Source organism: Arxiozyma heterogenica, assembly GCF_036370985.1.
Source record: "Arxiozyma heterogenica strain weizmannii chromosome Unknown scaffold_11, whole genome shotgun sequence".
In the NCBI taxonomy this organism is placed as follows: domain Eukaryota; kingdom Fungi; phylum Ascomycota; class Saccharomycetes; order Saccharomycetales; family Saccharomycetaceae; genus Arxiozyma; species Arxiozyma heterogenica.
The window spans coordinates 1175026-1190576 of record NW_027042664.1 but is presented as its reverse complement, the minus strand read 5'-3'; the positions used below and the strand labels follow the sequence as shown (position 1 = coordinate 1190576).

Genomic DNA, 15551 nt, shown 5'->3' with positions numbered 1-15551 from the left:
TGTGTATTCTAATACTATTCAGACCCAAAATATTTAGTATCAATAAATCTCGTTAAACACCATGAATTACGTCCCATTCTTAAATCTTTTTCTGAGATCATTATAGCAACATAAATATGTATTTCTTCATTAAATGCATTCAATATTCTACGTAACCCTGTTTCCGTAGCTGCGTATACAACTACATCAATATTAGATAGTTTGGCACCATTATCTAATAATACTTGAACTGCCATAATTAGTGAAGCTCCATTAATCACTTGAGCTTCCATCAACAAAATCTTTTTATATTGAGTTAGATTGGGCGGTAACAACTCACAATGCAACTGGGGTTCACCAGTGAACGAATCAGATTGAATTAGTAATTTACCTATGGGTACGTTTGGTAAAGTCATTTTCAGAGATTTTATGAAGCAGTCTCCGGATCGAATTACAGTGATTCCACAAATCATATTGAAATCAATATTTGTACAGTGAGTGATCTCACAGTTGGAACCGGTTATTATTGTCTTATAATTAGCAACTGGGATATTATCTAAGACACGTGACAACAAAATAGTAGTAATTCTATCAAAATAAAAAATAAAATCGTTCAATTTTGTTCTTTTATTTAACAATATTGTTTGTATGGATTCTGTTTGGTTTGTTTTGGGTAGAATATATACCATAGGGTGGTCCATCAAACTTCTAATCTTTTCTGTTTTGCCTAGTCGAATCAATTCTTGGACATGTTCCATAGATTTTCTTTTTAATTTAGAAGTAATATAATCAACTAATAATTTTATGGCTATTCTATTGTCATTAAAGGATGGGATGATAGCATTTGCATTATTCATTGTAGGAAGTACGTATTTCACTGAATTTGGTTTGACAAACTTTTCCCATTGACGTATACAACCATTTAGGTTTCTACCACGAGACACAATATCTCTTGATAATCTTCTAGCAAGACATATATCTAAATCTGCATCTACATAGACCTTTAAATCCATTATCTCTAATAATCTAGGATCGTATAGTGTATATAACCCCTCGATGATAATTACGCTGGCACCATATATTGTGATTTTCTTATTTGATATTCTATTGTGATTGACAAAACTATAAACAGGAATTTCACATTTTTTGCCAGCCCTTAAATCACATACACATTTGTATACCAAATCTAAATCGATGGCATCAGGTTCATCAAAATCATAATCATTATTAAATGCTTTTTTCCTTTCAGCGTCTGTTAAAGGTTTGTAAAAGTTGTCTGTGGATATCAAAACAGTCCATGGAACATTTATTAACGAGACAATTTTAGAAGCAATACTAGTTTTACCAGAACCTGATGGCCCACCAATCCCAATAATATAGGGAGTAGTCCAAGGTGGGGTGTATTTTGAATTTGAACTAATTGTTAATAGTTTGTGTCCACCTTTTTTATCTTTCAATTCTGGTGGCTTGTTATTTAGTTGTTGTTCTGTTGGATTATCTTTACATTTATTATTCATTTATAATTAGATATTTATTGTAATTAAAAATCCTGGATTTTCTGATGCTGATATATATACATGAGAAGTGTTACCTTTGCTATGTAAAACTATTTCAGTAGAATTCTAGGGTTAAAGCGCTTGAAAGGTCAAAAATGGTATGAAACATTGTTCTCTATGTTGATGGATTTAACGATGTATAATATTTTTTGATCTCGAGAGATTTTACCTTCCTATCTCAGAAAAAAGGTAAAAAAAGATGTTCTGATGGTCTGTAAATTTTTGAGATGCTCATTTTAAGTTTCGGTATTTGATTTCGTGATGTAGACTTATTGACTGTGTATGTTGTATTGCTGTTCCATGGGATCAGTACATTAACTTGCAGCTAGAATATTTGCAGATTGAGAAGGAACAAGTTGTGAATAATACAACTTGATGTGAATTTTGGTGGGTGTTAATATAGAAGCACACGATAAAAAGAAACCTCTTGACAACAATAGAACAAAAAATGTGTAATGATGGTATTAGTGGGACTGGTAAAAGAAGAATTAGAAGTGGATATGAATTTATGAAACAAAATAAAGAGAATGTAACCGATCAATCACCACCTCCTTTATTATCATTTGATAGGAAGCCAGAGATCAAAGCAGCATCCCCTAAAAGCTATACGGGAGATAAAGAGCGGTTAATTTCAACGAATAATAGTCATGGTAAATTACCATTCAAAAGTCAAACATCATATAATTCAAATACAGCAATGAAAAAAAGTAGATTTAATAATGAGCCAGTAGAAGTTCAGAAATATAAAAGATTGAAAAAGGATTTGGGTTATTTAGAAAGAAAGATTTCCCAAAAAGGTTGGAATAAAATAAATGAAAGAGATAGAAAAGAGTATAATTTGAAAAAGGAATTAATAAAACTAATGGAATCAAAAAAGGATCTAATGGAGCAAGTGAATAGTCTCATTTTCTCTGGAGTATCTCCGCAAAATAATAAAATTGAAAAGCAAACTATATTGAAACTTACATCTGAGGAAGATAAAAAATCAAGACAGCAATTATGGGAAGAGCGTGTACTAAAATCAGCTGTGTCAAATCAAGATGTTGACGAAATTCGTATTCCTAATTCTAAAGAATATGAGTATGTGTTTGATAATAAGGCTTTAGTGGCCTTTACAGAGGACAATGAGAACGTTATATCAGGAGAAGATGATGAAGAAGTAAATATAAGTCAAGAAATTCTCCGTGAAGAACAAGTTCAGCAAGAATATAGAAATAGTGGTTTGAAAGATGGAGAAATTGAGAAATTGAAAGATTTAAAAACTATCGAACAAGCCAGAAGGAACTTACCAGTATATCGATACAGATCTAAACTAATGAATTCTATAAAAGAAAATCAAGTGTTAATTATTGTAGGTGAAACTGGTTCAGGTAAGACTACTCAACTACCGCAATATTTAGTTGAGGATGGATATACTCAAAACGGGAAATATCAAATAGTAGTTACGCAACCAAGAAGAGTTGCTGCAACATCTGTAGCGGCTCATGTTGCTGAAGAAATGAACGTTAAGTTAGGACAAGAAGTTGGTTATTCCATACGTTTTGATGATAGAACAACCGCAGGTAAGACCATTCTAAAGTATGCTACAGATGGGATGCTATTACGTGAATGTTTAACAGATTCTCAGTTCTCCAAATATTCTTGTATTATGATTGATGAAGCACACGAACGTACACTAGCAACAGATATTTTATTGGGTTTGTTAAAAGGCATTATTGATAAGAGAAGTGATTTAAAGATTCTCATTTCATCTGCTACGATGAATGCAGAAAAATTTTCAAACTTTTTTGATAATTGTCCTATTTTGAAAATTCCTGGAAGAAGATATCCAGTGGATATCCATTATACCTTGCAACCAGAGGGTAATTACCTTAATGCCTCGATAACAACTGTTTTCCAGATACACACTACCCAACCTTTGAAAGGAGACATTCTATTATTTTTAACTGGACAAGAAGAGATTGAAAATACAAGAGACAAGATCGAAGAGATCTGCAGTAAATTAGGTTCCAGAATACCGCAATTGTTAATTACACCGATATATGCAAATCTACCGCAGGACCAACAGACATTAATTTTCCAACCAACTCCAGAGAATTGTAGAAAACTAGTACTAGCTACAAATATTGCCGAAACTTCGTTGACTATTGATGGGATTAAATATGTTATAGATCCAGGGTTTGTTAAGGTAAATTCGTATGTTGCTTCTACAGGTATGACACAATTATTAACTGTTCCGTGTTCGAAGGCATCAGTAGATCAAAGAGCTGGTAGAGCTGGCCGTGTTGGTCCTGGAAAATGTTTCAGGATATTTACGAAGTGGTCTTATGAAAATGAATTGGAACTTCTTCCAAAACCAGAAATATTAAGGACTAATTTGTCTAATACGGTATTGTTGTTATTATCTCTAGGAGTCAAAGACCTTTTAAATTTTGCCTTTCTGGATAAACCTACCGTGCCAACTTTAATTAAGTCACTAGAAAATCTGTATATGTTAGGTGCATTAAACAGTAAAGGGCAAATAACAGAATTAGGTAGAATGATGTGTGAATTTCCATGTGAACCAGAATTTACAAAAGTTCTTCATACTTCTGCAATACATCCATTATGTCAAGGGGTGTTAAATGAGTGTTTAACAATAGTTGCTATGCTACATGAAACTACATCTCTGTTTGTTGGGAATAAAAGAGAAGCAACATCAAGAATTGTGAGTAGCATTGAGAGTGATCATTTACTGTATTTAGAGGTATACAATCAATGGCAAGAATCTAATTTTTCTAGAGCATGGTGTCAGGATCATAAAGTTCAATTTAAGACAATGTGTCGTGTTAGAAATGTAAGAAATCAATTATATCAATGTTGCCAAAGATTTAAATTAATGGAATTGTCGAATACTAATGAATTACAAAATGATAATCGAATAGAAAGAATAACCAGAAGTTTCATAGCAGGGTTCCCAAGTAGTGTTATACAATTGGGTAATTCTGGCTATCATACAATAGGTAAGAAAAATGGTGGTTTGAGCGTCTTTATTCACCCTTCTAGTGTTGTATTTAAAAACTACAAGGAACTTGGTATGAAACCCAATAAATATGTTTTATATCAATTGCTAATATTAACATCTAAGGAATATGTAAGAGATTGTATTCCCATCCCAAATGAAAAATGGTTACTCGAAATGGTACCACAACTTTTTCAAAAACTATTACAGTCAGATAACAAAAGGAGATAGTGAAAACACGAATAAAAATAGTATGTTTGGTCCTCTCATGGTGTTACGATTTTTAATTAATTGAATAATTCAGATTACCCTCTTCCTTTCTCGCATGTCACTATTAATCTTTCATCCCCTCAGTTAAATAAATGAGATTGCCAACCCTTCAAAAAAGAAGAAAAGAGGGTTGGTAATAACAATAGGATCTAGATGAAAAATAAAAACATATTATGCATCTGTTCTATTCTGTTTATGCAGATCCTTTATGTAGATACAGGCATGTGTTGGTTTCCGTTAAGACCTACAAGGATTTAATATAAAATGGGTGAAAGACATCAGTGGATGAAAGAATATAGATATATAAAGATATATGAAAAGATAAGATATGTCTGTAAATGCAGATACATATAATTTAAGGTTGTTGTAAGTTATGGTTGAAGTTTTACTTATGATCATAAGTCCTGAAGTTAATAAAATAAGGTTATATTTTGTAGTAGACGTATAATAAAAATGTCTTCTATAAGTGATCCTATATTACCCATTGTCAATGGCACATCTTATTGTACCATCACAGTTTTCTCAGAATCGAAGTATGATGTGATGGTTCTTTTTTATAGTAAAATTTTAGGTTTGGAAAAAGTAGCTGCTGAGGTATCCCCTATTCAGAGTGTTCTTTTATCTAATGAGCAGTTGTCTCTGAAGATTAATTTAGTTATCGATATCACAAAGAATAAGGATTTTGAAGTTCAAAGACAGGTGTTTGTAGAAAAGCAAAAGAGTTCAGATTGGAGAAGTATGATGGATGAATATGTATCGTATACAGTATCAGATTTTTTAGTACTGCAAGATAACCTAATTGAGTTTAGTGTTCCTTATCAGTGTCAGCCTAATGATATTTCGCCATCTCAAATTTTTTCCTTGGATCCAGAAGGAAATTTGGTTGGTTTTGTTTCGACAAAAAATAGTGTCAGTACTATGATACCTAAATCTACTACACTCTCTTCCGTTATGTCATCAAAGACCATATCAAGGGTTCATTCCTCTACTAGTCTTGACTATTCTGTTGAAACAGGAACAACTTATCCATCACTACCAATTGGAAATTTAAATCAACCAAATAAAAAGAAATGTATAGCAGTGTTGACATCTGGTGGGGATGCACCAGGCATGAATTCTGTTGTTCGGGCAGTTGTGAGGACATCGATATTTAAGAATTGTCAACCATTTATTATAATGGAGGGTTATGAAGGGCTTGTAAGAGGTGGAGCGGACTATATTCGTCCCTTATACTGGGAAGATGTCAGTGGGTGGAATTCAATTGGTGGTACTAACATTGGTACTGCGCGTTGTAGTAAATTCAAAGAAAGAGAGGGCAGGATGCTAGGTTGTTTACATCTACTTGAAGCAGGTATTGATTCCCTTATAGTCTGTGGTGGTGATGGTTCTTTGACAGGTGCAGATCTTTTCAGGTCTGAGTGGCCCTCGTTAATATCAGAATTATTAAATACTAATAAGATTTCAAGAGAACAAGCCGAAAGTCATGCAACATTAAATATCTGTGGTCTAGTAGGTTCTATAGATAATGATATGTCAACTACAGATACAACTATTGGGGCTTATTCAGCATTGAATAGAATTTGTGAAGCAGTCGATTATGTGGAATCTACAGCAGCATCACACTCAAGGGCTTTTGTAGTCGAGGTTATGGGGCGCAATTGTGGATGGTTAGCATTAATGTCAGGAATTTCTGTTTCAGCTGATTATATTTTTATTCCTGAGGAAGCTGTTGATCCACAAACTTGGAGAGAAGATATGTGTACGACTATTCTAAATCATAGAAGTCATAATAAAAGAACCACTATTGTCATTGTTGCAGAAGGTGCTATCGATAAAGATTTGAATCCAGTATCGGCAACGGATATTTATCAGACTCTAGTTGACAGATTAAAATTGGATACAAGAATAACTACATTAGGACATGTTCAAAGGGGTGGTTCTGCAGTTGCATACGACAGAGTACTTGCCACTTTGCAAGGCGTAGAAGCTGTTAAGGCTGTATTAGATAGTAAACTTGGATCCGATTCACCTATCATAACAATCAGTGAAAACAAAATATTACGAAAGTCATTGGTTGAATCTGTTAAATTGACTAAATCTGTATCAGCTGCTGTTTCTAGAAAAGATTTTAAGAAAGTATTATCGTTGAGAGATTCTGAGTTTATCGAGCATTATCAAAATTATTTAGCTATTAATGCAGCAGATCAGCATGAGCCAAAACTAGCAAAAAATGAAAGATTGAAAATTGCCATTATTAATGTTGGTGCACCAGCTGGAGGAATCAATTCGGTGGTATATTCCATGGCGTCATTTTGTCTTTCGCAAGGGCATAAACCATACGGCATATATAATGGATGGAGTGGACTAAGTCGTCACGAAAGCATTCGTTCTTTATCTTGGGATATGATTTTAGGTTGGCAAACACGTGGTGGTTCAGAATTAGGCACTAATCGTGACACACCTTGTTCAACCGATATAGGTATGATCGCTTATTATTTCCAGAAGTATCAACTTGATGGGTTAATTATTGTGGGTGGATTTGAAGGTTTAATTTCATTGAATGAATTAGAAAGGGCAAGAGATGTATATCCTGGTTTCAGAATACCGATGATATTGATTCCAGCCACGTTATCAAACAATGTTCCTGGAACAGAATACACATTAGGGAGTGATACAGCCCTAAATTCTTTGACTAGTTACTGTGATATATTAAAAAGAACAGCATCATCAACTAAGGGACGTGTTTTTGTTGTAGAATGCCAAGGTGGAAATTCAGGTTATCTGACAACTGTTGCGAGTATTGCAGTGGGAGCACATGCATCTTATGTCCCAGAGGAAGGAATTTCAATAGATCAATTAATACAGGACATCAATAATATTTCAGAAGCTTATAAAAAAATAGATGATCAAAATTCTACAAATAGAGAGACTGGAAAATTGGTACTAATGACGACAAATGCATCGAAGGCATTAACTGTGGAAAATTTGAGTCAAGTAATGACACTGGAAGCATGCGGTACATTTGACGTTCGAGCTGCTATTCCAGGTCATATCCAACAAGGAGGTAAGCCATCACCAATTGATAGGACAAGAGCTACTAGATTTGCCATAAGAGCAGTTACATTTATTGAGGATAGCCAGGCGATAACTTTCAACAAACGTAGTAGTGATCAACTCTACGACGATACATTTGACAAAAGAATGCGTTCAACAGCTGCAATTCTTGGTATTAAAGGTTCTAGGATTATCTTTCCATCTGTCAGAAAAGTGTATGATAGTGAGACGAATGTTAATAAAAGAATGCCAAAAGTTCTTCACTGGCAATCTTTGCGTTCCATTGCAGATCACTTATCTGGTAGAAAACGCATTGTTGAATCATATTAATGAGTACGATATATGGATGATGAGTTTTTTTGTTTATATCCTTTATGTTTATTTGTTTATTTAATTTGTTTGGTACATATCATATATAGTAATAATAAGAATAATAATAATAACAGATATGTGTAATTAGGAAATATTTTATTTTTATTAAAGTTTTTAATATTTGAATAGACTAAACAGTGACAAACTACTTTTTTACAATGTAGTAGTTTCACTCATATCTTTGATCTTCTGGCTTAGATTTTTCAAAACATTTCTTTTCATAGCTAATTCACGTTCCTTTAATTGAATAAAATTCTCCCAGGTGGGTATCGATTTATTCAGTAAAATTCTGGTATCATCATGTTCCATTAATATTTGTTTTGAGGATCTTAGTTTATGCCTGATAACCCCAGTAGATGTTTCCAATTGATTAGAGATATTTGGATTTTTCATTATATTATGCAAACCATAAAAGATTTGGGGTATGAACTCAGTGTTGGTTGTTGAAGAAGATATGTTGGTAGCCTTAATGATTTTTTGAGTATTATTTTCAGTAAACTGATCTTTATCAGAACCCTCAGTTATTGAATTATTATCACTCTCGTGTTTGATTTCAGTATCTTGTGCAATATTATTTGGACATAGAATTTCTTGAATGGCTTGCAAACCTTGATTATTATATGCCATGTGTCTTTAAGATTAATATAAATATTTTTAAAAATGTTAGTATATATATTCTATGATGTAAATTAAGAATAGTTAATAGTGGTGTCAATAGATAGTATATTAGATGTTCGGGGATATGTAATTATATTTAGATATACAGGTTTGCAATATACATTATCAGTTTTAGCAGTCTTTTTTTTTCTTTAGGTTTTATTTTATCGTTTTTTAAACATTTTAGAAAGGTAAAAGTACACTCGAAGAGTCTGAAATGGAATTCTATTAAATGGCGAGAAGGGGTGAACTGCTGATTATTCAAGTAGAAAACTAAAATATATATGGACATGTCTTAGTTCGATGGTAACGAATAGTGAATGTATTTAGATAAAAACATTATGATTAATGAGATACTAACAGATTTTAAAAGGAGAGATTTTTTTTACTTAAATTAACATATATTACATTATGATGTTCACATGCCTATATAATTATATATTTAAATGTATGTGAACAATGATATTGTTGTTTATAAGATTATGCTAGTTAAATAATGAATTCTGTATATACATTTTTTGATGAATTTTTTATGATCATCATAACGTGCAAAGAGGTGATGAATTTTTATATTTATTCATACAATCTTTGTAAACGTGATCACTTCACTTGGCAATTAGATAGAATAAAAATTAAACCAATTTTATTTAGAAATACTTGAGAATAATTGTATTAATGACTTGGCAGCCTTGACTCTCATTGGCGTTTCTTGTATGGAAACAGAGTTAGTACTAGGTAGGACATGTTCAACATGGGTTTTTGATAGCTGTTTTAATGAACCTCGGATTGGTGTTGTATGGCAATCCAGTAGAGTTGTGTTATTATTTGGAGATAATGTGTTAATATCAATAGGTATATTCTTATTGGTGTCAGTGTCATCATTATTTTTTACTACGGTTTTAGTGGTAGCAGTTGTTGTTTCTGCTGTGCTGATTATCTGTGGAACTAAAATTCCAGTTCTATTAGAATCAGCTGAGATAGTTTGTGTTGTTGTATTATTAGCCATAGTTGAAGGAGTTGAGATTACTGTATCGCTAGACGTAACTTCATCGATAATGATTTTAGGGTGATTCTTAGCAGGAGTTTTATAGTTACCATGTGAGACAACAAGTTTTCTTCTTTTAGTTCTAATGTTATTGGATTCTTTAATTATTTTATTAGCACTGTTTGAAGATATATTGTGTTTAGAAAAGTTATTAATTGTTTGAGAGTTTCTATTAACCATATTATGTTTCAAATCTGAGAATGACTTATCAATCTGTTTTGTTCGTAACTTATAATATGCAAATTGTAATCTAATTTGTAGCCGTTTGGACAGTTCAGTATAATTAGTTTTTACCTTATCGGAACTGTGTAAATCATTGATATCTTCAGTGGTTTTATTAGTTGCTATGTTGTTATTATTATTACTGGTGGTGATGCTAGCAGTAGAATTATACAAAGATATATTTGGAATAAGTGTTTTTAGAATTCTATTCGTGGGAGACTCATTCAAAAGAATACTCATCTGGGTGTTTTTATTTGCAGGAGAGGCAACAGTTGAAGGGTTTGAATTTGTTTTAAGCTTAGTGTTTAAATCAATTGGTTGTGAATTTTCATTTAAATTGTCAGTTAATTGTGGAATTTCATTGCGATCAAATTTTTGGATGGTGTTGTTTCCATTGGATAGTAGCGGCATCCTATTCAATTTTATGTTAGAATATTCACGTAATGGAACTCTTTGATTTTGTACAGACATACCAGCTGTTTTTAAATATTAGTCTATTTTTCGTATTTTGTTATTTCAAAAGATATAGAATTTAAGTAATGGTCATGAATAGTGGAATGGTTATGCCTTTTCTTATAGTGGTAGAATAAGAAGACAAGTTACGTGTCTATGCTGTATATTCTTTCTTCACACTTCACTTGTTTTTATTGTGCTTGTTATTGTTTTATTCAATCGTTTCTCTCCCTTATAGCTATCAGAGGTTAAACATACATTAAAATGTTGTCAGACAACAAGTTGAAACGTTTTTTGATGGTAGCTCTCTGCTCAAATAGTGACACACACGTTACCAAGACTAAGAAAACTATAACTATATTTCTTAGTAGGTATGGAATGAAGAATCTCTACAAAGCAAAATATTCTGCCTATGTTGAAATGATTTTTGCTTTCGTTTCTTGTTTTTGTTTTTAGTTTTTATTTTTTTTTTGCTTTGTTGTCGTGTTTGTCTAAAAGAGGAAATTGTGTCAACAAAAAGATGCTGTTTTTTTCTTTCTTTTTCTTGAAGTTTTAAAACTTTTTCCTGTTTCGACATCAACGCGTAAATACAAGCTTAAATGTAAAGCTGACGCATCAGTTGGATAATAATAGTATAAACAAAACTAATAATATAAACAGTAGACTGCTATTATCAAGATAATGAATTGCTTCATTCACGAACATCATTAGAGTCGTAAAATGCATCACATTATGATATGCAGTTAGTTCTAAAAACGTGGAATGGTGACGTTTACAGAATCATATATATAAAAAATAAAAAGAAAAAAAAGGAAAGAGATATCTCTGTGAATTTTTGTAATTGTTAGATTCAGCAATAAAAATACTTCAAGGTTTAAATATATCTATGTATGGGATATGTATATTTTTTGTGATTCTTTTTACTCATTATTTTTTACACCCTTACTGATTATCTTTGTGTTCAATATATTCATGTTTCATCTATTAGAAAGGCCAATCCATGTTTTGAACCCATTGGGTCATATTTGTAATCTTTTTATCTTTTATCATGTCACCATTTCCACTGACAATTTTAAGTATATACTCATTTAACTCTGAACTACCAAGAATATCAACATGGTCTGCACTGATCCCACCACCACGTAGATCCCAGGCATCAGGTCTATGTTTAATTTCAACAATAGTAACATTGCTACCTGCTGGGTTGTATGGCGATTCGCCTTCTGCCCATTTATAACACATGGAATGACTTAATAATGGCACAGTACCATCACCATCAGTTAATAAAACAGGCGTCTCAGCTTCATAATCAATAATTAAATTTAAAGAGTGATTGCTTTTCTTAGCATATTCTTGATATACATAAGCTCTTTCAGTTGGATTATTAACACCATATATACAATATATTTTCATATTTGGTGCATTCGGTAAGGGGACTTCTAATGGATTACTCCAATGTGAATGATGTTTTTTGTTTAATTCTAGTTCTTCTTTTATCTTTGAAAATCCAAAAGTATATTGATCTTTGATTCTTTCTTGTAGCCATTCAGGAGATAGACTCATGACAAGTTCAAGTGAATCATCCATTGATAATACCTTTTTAGTCTTTGTTTCTGTAGGTATTGTATCATTTTCTTTTCTTTTATCATATTGAATATGGTTATTATTGCTATACCTTTCAGAAAATCTGATAAAACCACCAAACGTATCAGTATTATTTAATAGTTGATCTTCTGGAGAATACGATCTATTACCCCAAATTAAATTACCTCCCTTTGGTAACATAGATGGAATTCCACCCCATGTTTGTAACATTTCTAATCTTTCTCTACGACTGAAGAATTTTTCTAATCCATACATGGCAAACGTGTTTAAATTAATAGTATCTTTCATTTCACCACTAATTAATGCGGGAACAGCTTTTGGTGCGCCTAACAGTGTTCCAGCTACGTTGATAAACGCACCAATATATTTATCGACCCACCCAGGACCACTATTACCATAATATGGACCCTCAGCTTCTACCCATTGTAAAAAATAGAAAACCACTTGAGCACCCATTGAATGACCAATTAATACACTCTTTTCACCGGTAAGATCATAAAAAGTTTCAATCTGTGATTTTAATTTGGAAAAATATTTGTCCCTCTTCTCTAGATCTAGATATGCCAATCTCCAATCATAAGCAGCAGTTGACATTTTATTCGGATTATACCCAATGGCACCTAAATTTTCTATCACCTTATTCCAAATCCAATACCCTGCCACAAAAAAATCAGACGATTCAAAGCCTTGTGCTGCTCTTAGAGTAAAATTTTCTGGATCTAAACCAGTAATTGGATCCAATTTGATATGTTTTAACCAACATACCTTATCCAAAAACATGGTTCTTAACATATAGAACGAGCCCCACAATCTTTTCCTGAAATGTGGTGTACTATCACATTCTTCATCACCATTTACACCCCAACTCTCTATACCTGTGGAGATTACACCAGGGACCATCAATACAGGATGTTTAGGGCCAATTCCGTGAATATCTTTAATCAATTGTTTTCCTACAGCAAAACTGTATTTCAAATTTTTTTCCATAGTTTGTTCCGGTATAACTCTTCTTTGAATATCTGAAAGAAATGTTTGAAATCCAGGCGGAATAGAGTCGGTCCATTCGTCGAAATATCCCCTGACGTTATCAAAAGTTAAGTACTTGTCCAGCAGATCTCTATTGTTACTATGTAAATGAGACACGCCGAAATATCCAGGAACAAACAATCCAAATAAGATACCCAAGAAAAAGATGAACCGTTTGGAATCTCTCCATCTTTTCTTCTGATGCATATGATGATTATCTGACCGACCTGTTAAATAGGGATTAGAATTTGGATCATTACTGGGACTGTATTTTTTGGAGTTATATAAAGAACTTCTTCTGCTTATAGTCGGTTTATAACTTGAAACAGATGTTATATCTGAATCCTCCTTATGGCTTGAACCACTATGAATGCTAACGTTGTCATCCCAATGGAGGTCAGTGAAAGGTTCTGTGGAGTGACGTTTGAATGAATTTTTTGGGATCTCTTCTGCCTCTTGTGATCTTCTTAGACTTTCTCTTCTTCTCCGTCTCATTTCCTGGACCGAATTTCCAGTCGACATTTTGGTTTAAATAAAAAGAAATATCAGATATATAGATGAAATTATTTTAACAGCTATGCCTGGCTTTTCTGTGTACTCTCTACATAAGTAATAAAAGTGATGGTCAAGATAAAGAAGGGCTTGTATATAATAGAGGAATGTTTCCCAATTTTAATCCGTTACAAAAACACAGATCCCCAAAATGAGAAAATGTATCTGGACATGAGAAGTACTTAGAATGGATAATTGATGTTTGAATATCTACTAGAAGAGATAACGGAGTTGGGTTAGTCTCTCGGTGACTAATGCTTTCTTTACTCTTGTGACACAACAAAATCTGGATCAAAAACCCAAAAACCCAGAACAATTCATTTTTCACTTGGAAGATTTTTCCTCGAAGGAAAGAAAGAAAAAAAAAAAAAAAGAATAAAGAATGCGGAGATAATGTGTTGCGGCATTTGTGGCATTTGCGGGTTCTTTTTTTCCGTATTCTTACCGAAATGGCATTTTTATTTAAAAGAATGTGGGGAATGTGTCAAAACAGAATGTGAAAGATGATTGTACCCAACAATATTCAAAGAAAGTGACTGTTGATACTGCGGTGAAAACTCTTAGAAATTGGAAGGGGACTTTTTTTCGGTTTGACTATTCAGAAATAGATCAGGTCATAAACTACTATTAATTAACAAAAAAAATAAATTAGAGAGTATACATGCTGCGGTCTGCAATCAGTAATTGGAGGGAATATTTAACACCTATATCACATAAGTCCAATTTTCTATCAAAAGGACAAATTACTCCAGAAGAATTTGTGCAAGCTGGAGATTATTTGGTCCATATGTTTCCAACATGGAAATGGAACGGAGTTGAAAACTTAGATAATGTCAATTGTCGTGATTTTTTACCTTCCGGAAAACAATTCTTGGTTTGTAGAAAAGTTCCATGTTCTTTGAGGGCTAATGATTTTTTTAATTTACATGATGCTTTCGATGATGCTTTTGATGAAGATGATTTTCAAATGCTTAAAAATGATGATATAAATAATAATAATAATAATAATAATAATAATAATAATAATAATAATAATAGTCGGCAAGATGTTCAAGCATCAGATTCAAAGATAGGTAAAGATGAAAATTCTATAGATGTTGACGATATTGATGATCTGATTGATAATATGCATATTAAAGAAGTTGATGAAGACAGTAAGCTGGGAAAATTTTTTATACAGGATGAAGATGAAGATGAGATAATAATTACAAGTGATCCAAAGATACGATATTATGACCTTTACATTACATATTCTACTTCTTATAGAGTCCCAAAGATGTACATTGTAGGGTTCAATGTTGAAGGTAAACCGTTGACATCAAAGGAGATGTTTGAAGATATTACCACTGAATATAGAGATAAAACAGTTACTATAGAAAAATTGCCTTTTTTTAAGACTCCTGTTACTTCAATTTCAATACATCCATGCAAACATGCAAACGTCATGAAAATTCTGTTAGAAAAAGTACGTTTAGTAAAAAAACGTAGACGTGAACAGATTAAGAAACAAGAGGAGACTCTTTTAACGTCGAATGATAACGATATTAATGATTGGGAGGACTTACATGATGATATTTCTGATTCTCTACAGGTTGATCAATATTTGATTGTGTTTTTGAAATTTATAACAAGTATAACACCCTCTATCGAACATGACTATACCATGGAAGGTTGGTAAAAATTGTAATGAAGCTTTTATTGTTTTTTTTGGAGAGTGGTATTGCATAATACTGAAAAAAGTAAAATAAATAAAAAGCAA

At 32.5% G+C, this 15551-nt stretch overlaps 7 protein-coding genes across 7 annotated transcripts; 3 read left to right on the top strand and 4 right to left on the bottom strand.

Annotated features, from left to right (window-relative positions):
* Positions 1–14: 14 nt before the first annotated feature.
* On the bottom strand, positions 15–1496 carry URK1 (uridine kinase URK1; the record flags this gene model as incomplete). Its single annotated transcript, XM_064857174.1, has 1 exon — positions 15–1496. One exon carries the CDS (start codon positions 1494–1496, stop codon positions 15–17), a length of 1482 nt encoding a protein of 493 aa, XP_064716307.1.
* Positions 1497–1983: 487 nt separating this feature from the next.
* On the top strand, positions 1984–4767 carry PRP2 (DEAH-box RNA-dependent ATPase PRP2; the record flags this gene model as incomplete). Its single annotated transcript, XM_064857173.1, has 1 exon — positions 1984–4767. One exon carries the CDS (start codon positions 1984–1986, stop codon positions 4765–4767), a length of 2784 nt encoding a protein of 927 aa, XP_064716306.1.
* A 492-nt stretch (positions 4768–5259) lies between these two features.
* PWA37_000497 (uncharacterized protein) lies at positions 5260–8190 on the top strand (the record flags this gene model as incomplete). The annotated part of the gene is made up of 1 exon (XM_064857172.1): positions 5260–8190. The coding sequence occupies one exon, from the start codon at positions 5260–5262 to the stop codon at positions 8188–8190; it is 2931 nt and encodes a 976-aa protein (XP_064716305.1).
* Positions 8191–8385: 195 nt separating this feature from the next.
* Positions 8386–8859, bottom strand: CSE2 (Cse2p; the record flags this gene model as incomplete). Its single annotated transcript, XM_064857171.1, has 1 exon — positions 8386–8859. The coding sequence occupies one exon, from the start codon at positions 8857–8859 to the stop codon at positions 8386–8388; it is 474 nt and encodes a 157-aa protein (XP_064716304.1).
* Positions 8860–9532: 673 nt separating this feature from the next.
* On the bottom strand, positions 9533–10627 carry NRM1 (Nrm1p; the record flags this gene model as incomplete). Its single annotated transcript, XM_064857170.1, has 1 exon — positions 9533–10627. One exon carries the CDS (start codon positions 10625–10627, stop codon positions 9533–9535), a length of 1095 nt encoding a protein of 364 aa, XP_064716303.1.
* A 966-nt stretch (positions 10628–11593) lies between these two features.
* LRO1 (phospholipid:diacylglycerol acyltransferase) lies at positions 11594–13762 on the bottom strand (the record flags this gene model as incomplete). Its single annotated transcript, XM_064857169.1, has 1 exon — positions 11594–13762. The coding sequence occupies one exon, from the start codon at positions 13760–13762 to the stop codon at positions 11594–11596; it is 2169 nt and encodes a 722-aa protein (XP_064716302.1).
* Positions 13763–14453: 691 nt separating this feature from the next.
* ATG3 (Atg3p) lies at positions 14454–15470 on the top strand (the record flags this gene model as incomplete). Its single annotated transcript, XM_064857168.1, has 1 exon — positions 14454–15470. One exon carries the CDS (start codon positions 14454–14456, stop codon positions 15468–15470), a length of 1017 nt encoding a protein of 338 aa, XP_064716301.1.
* Positions 15471–15551: the final 81 nt, after the last annotated feature.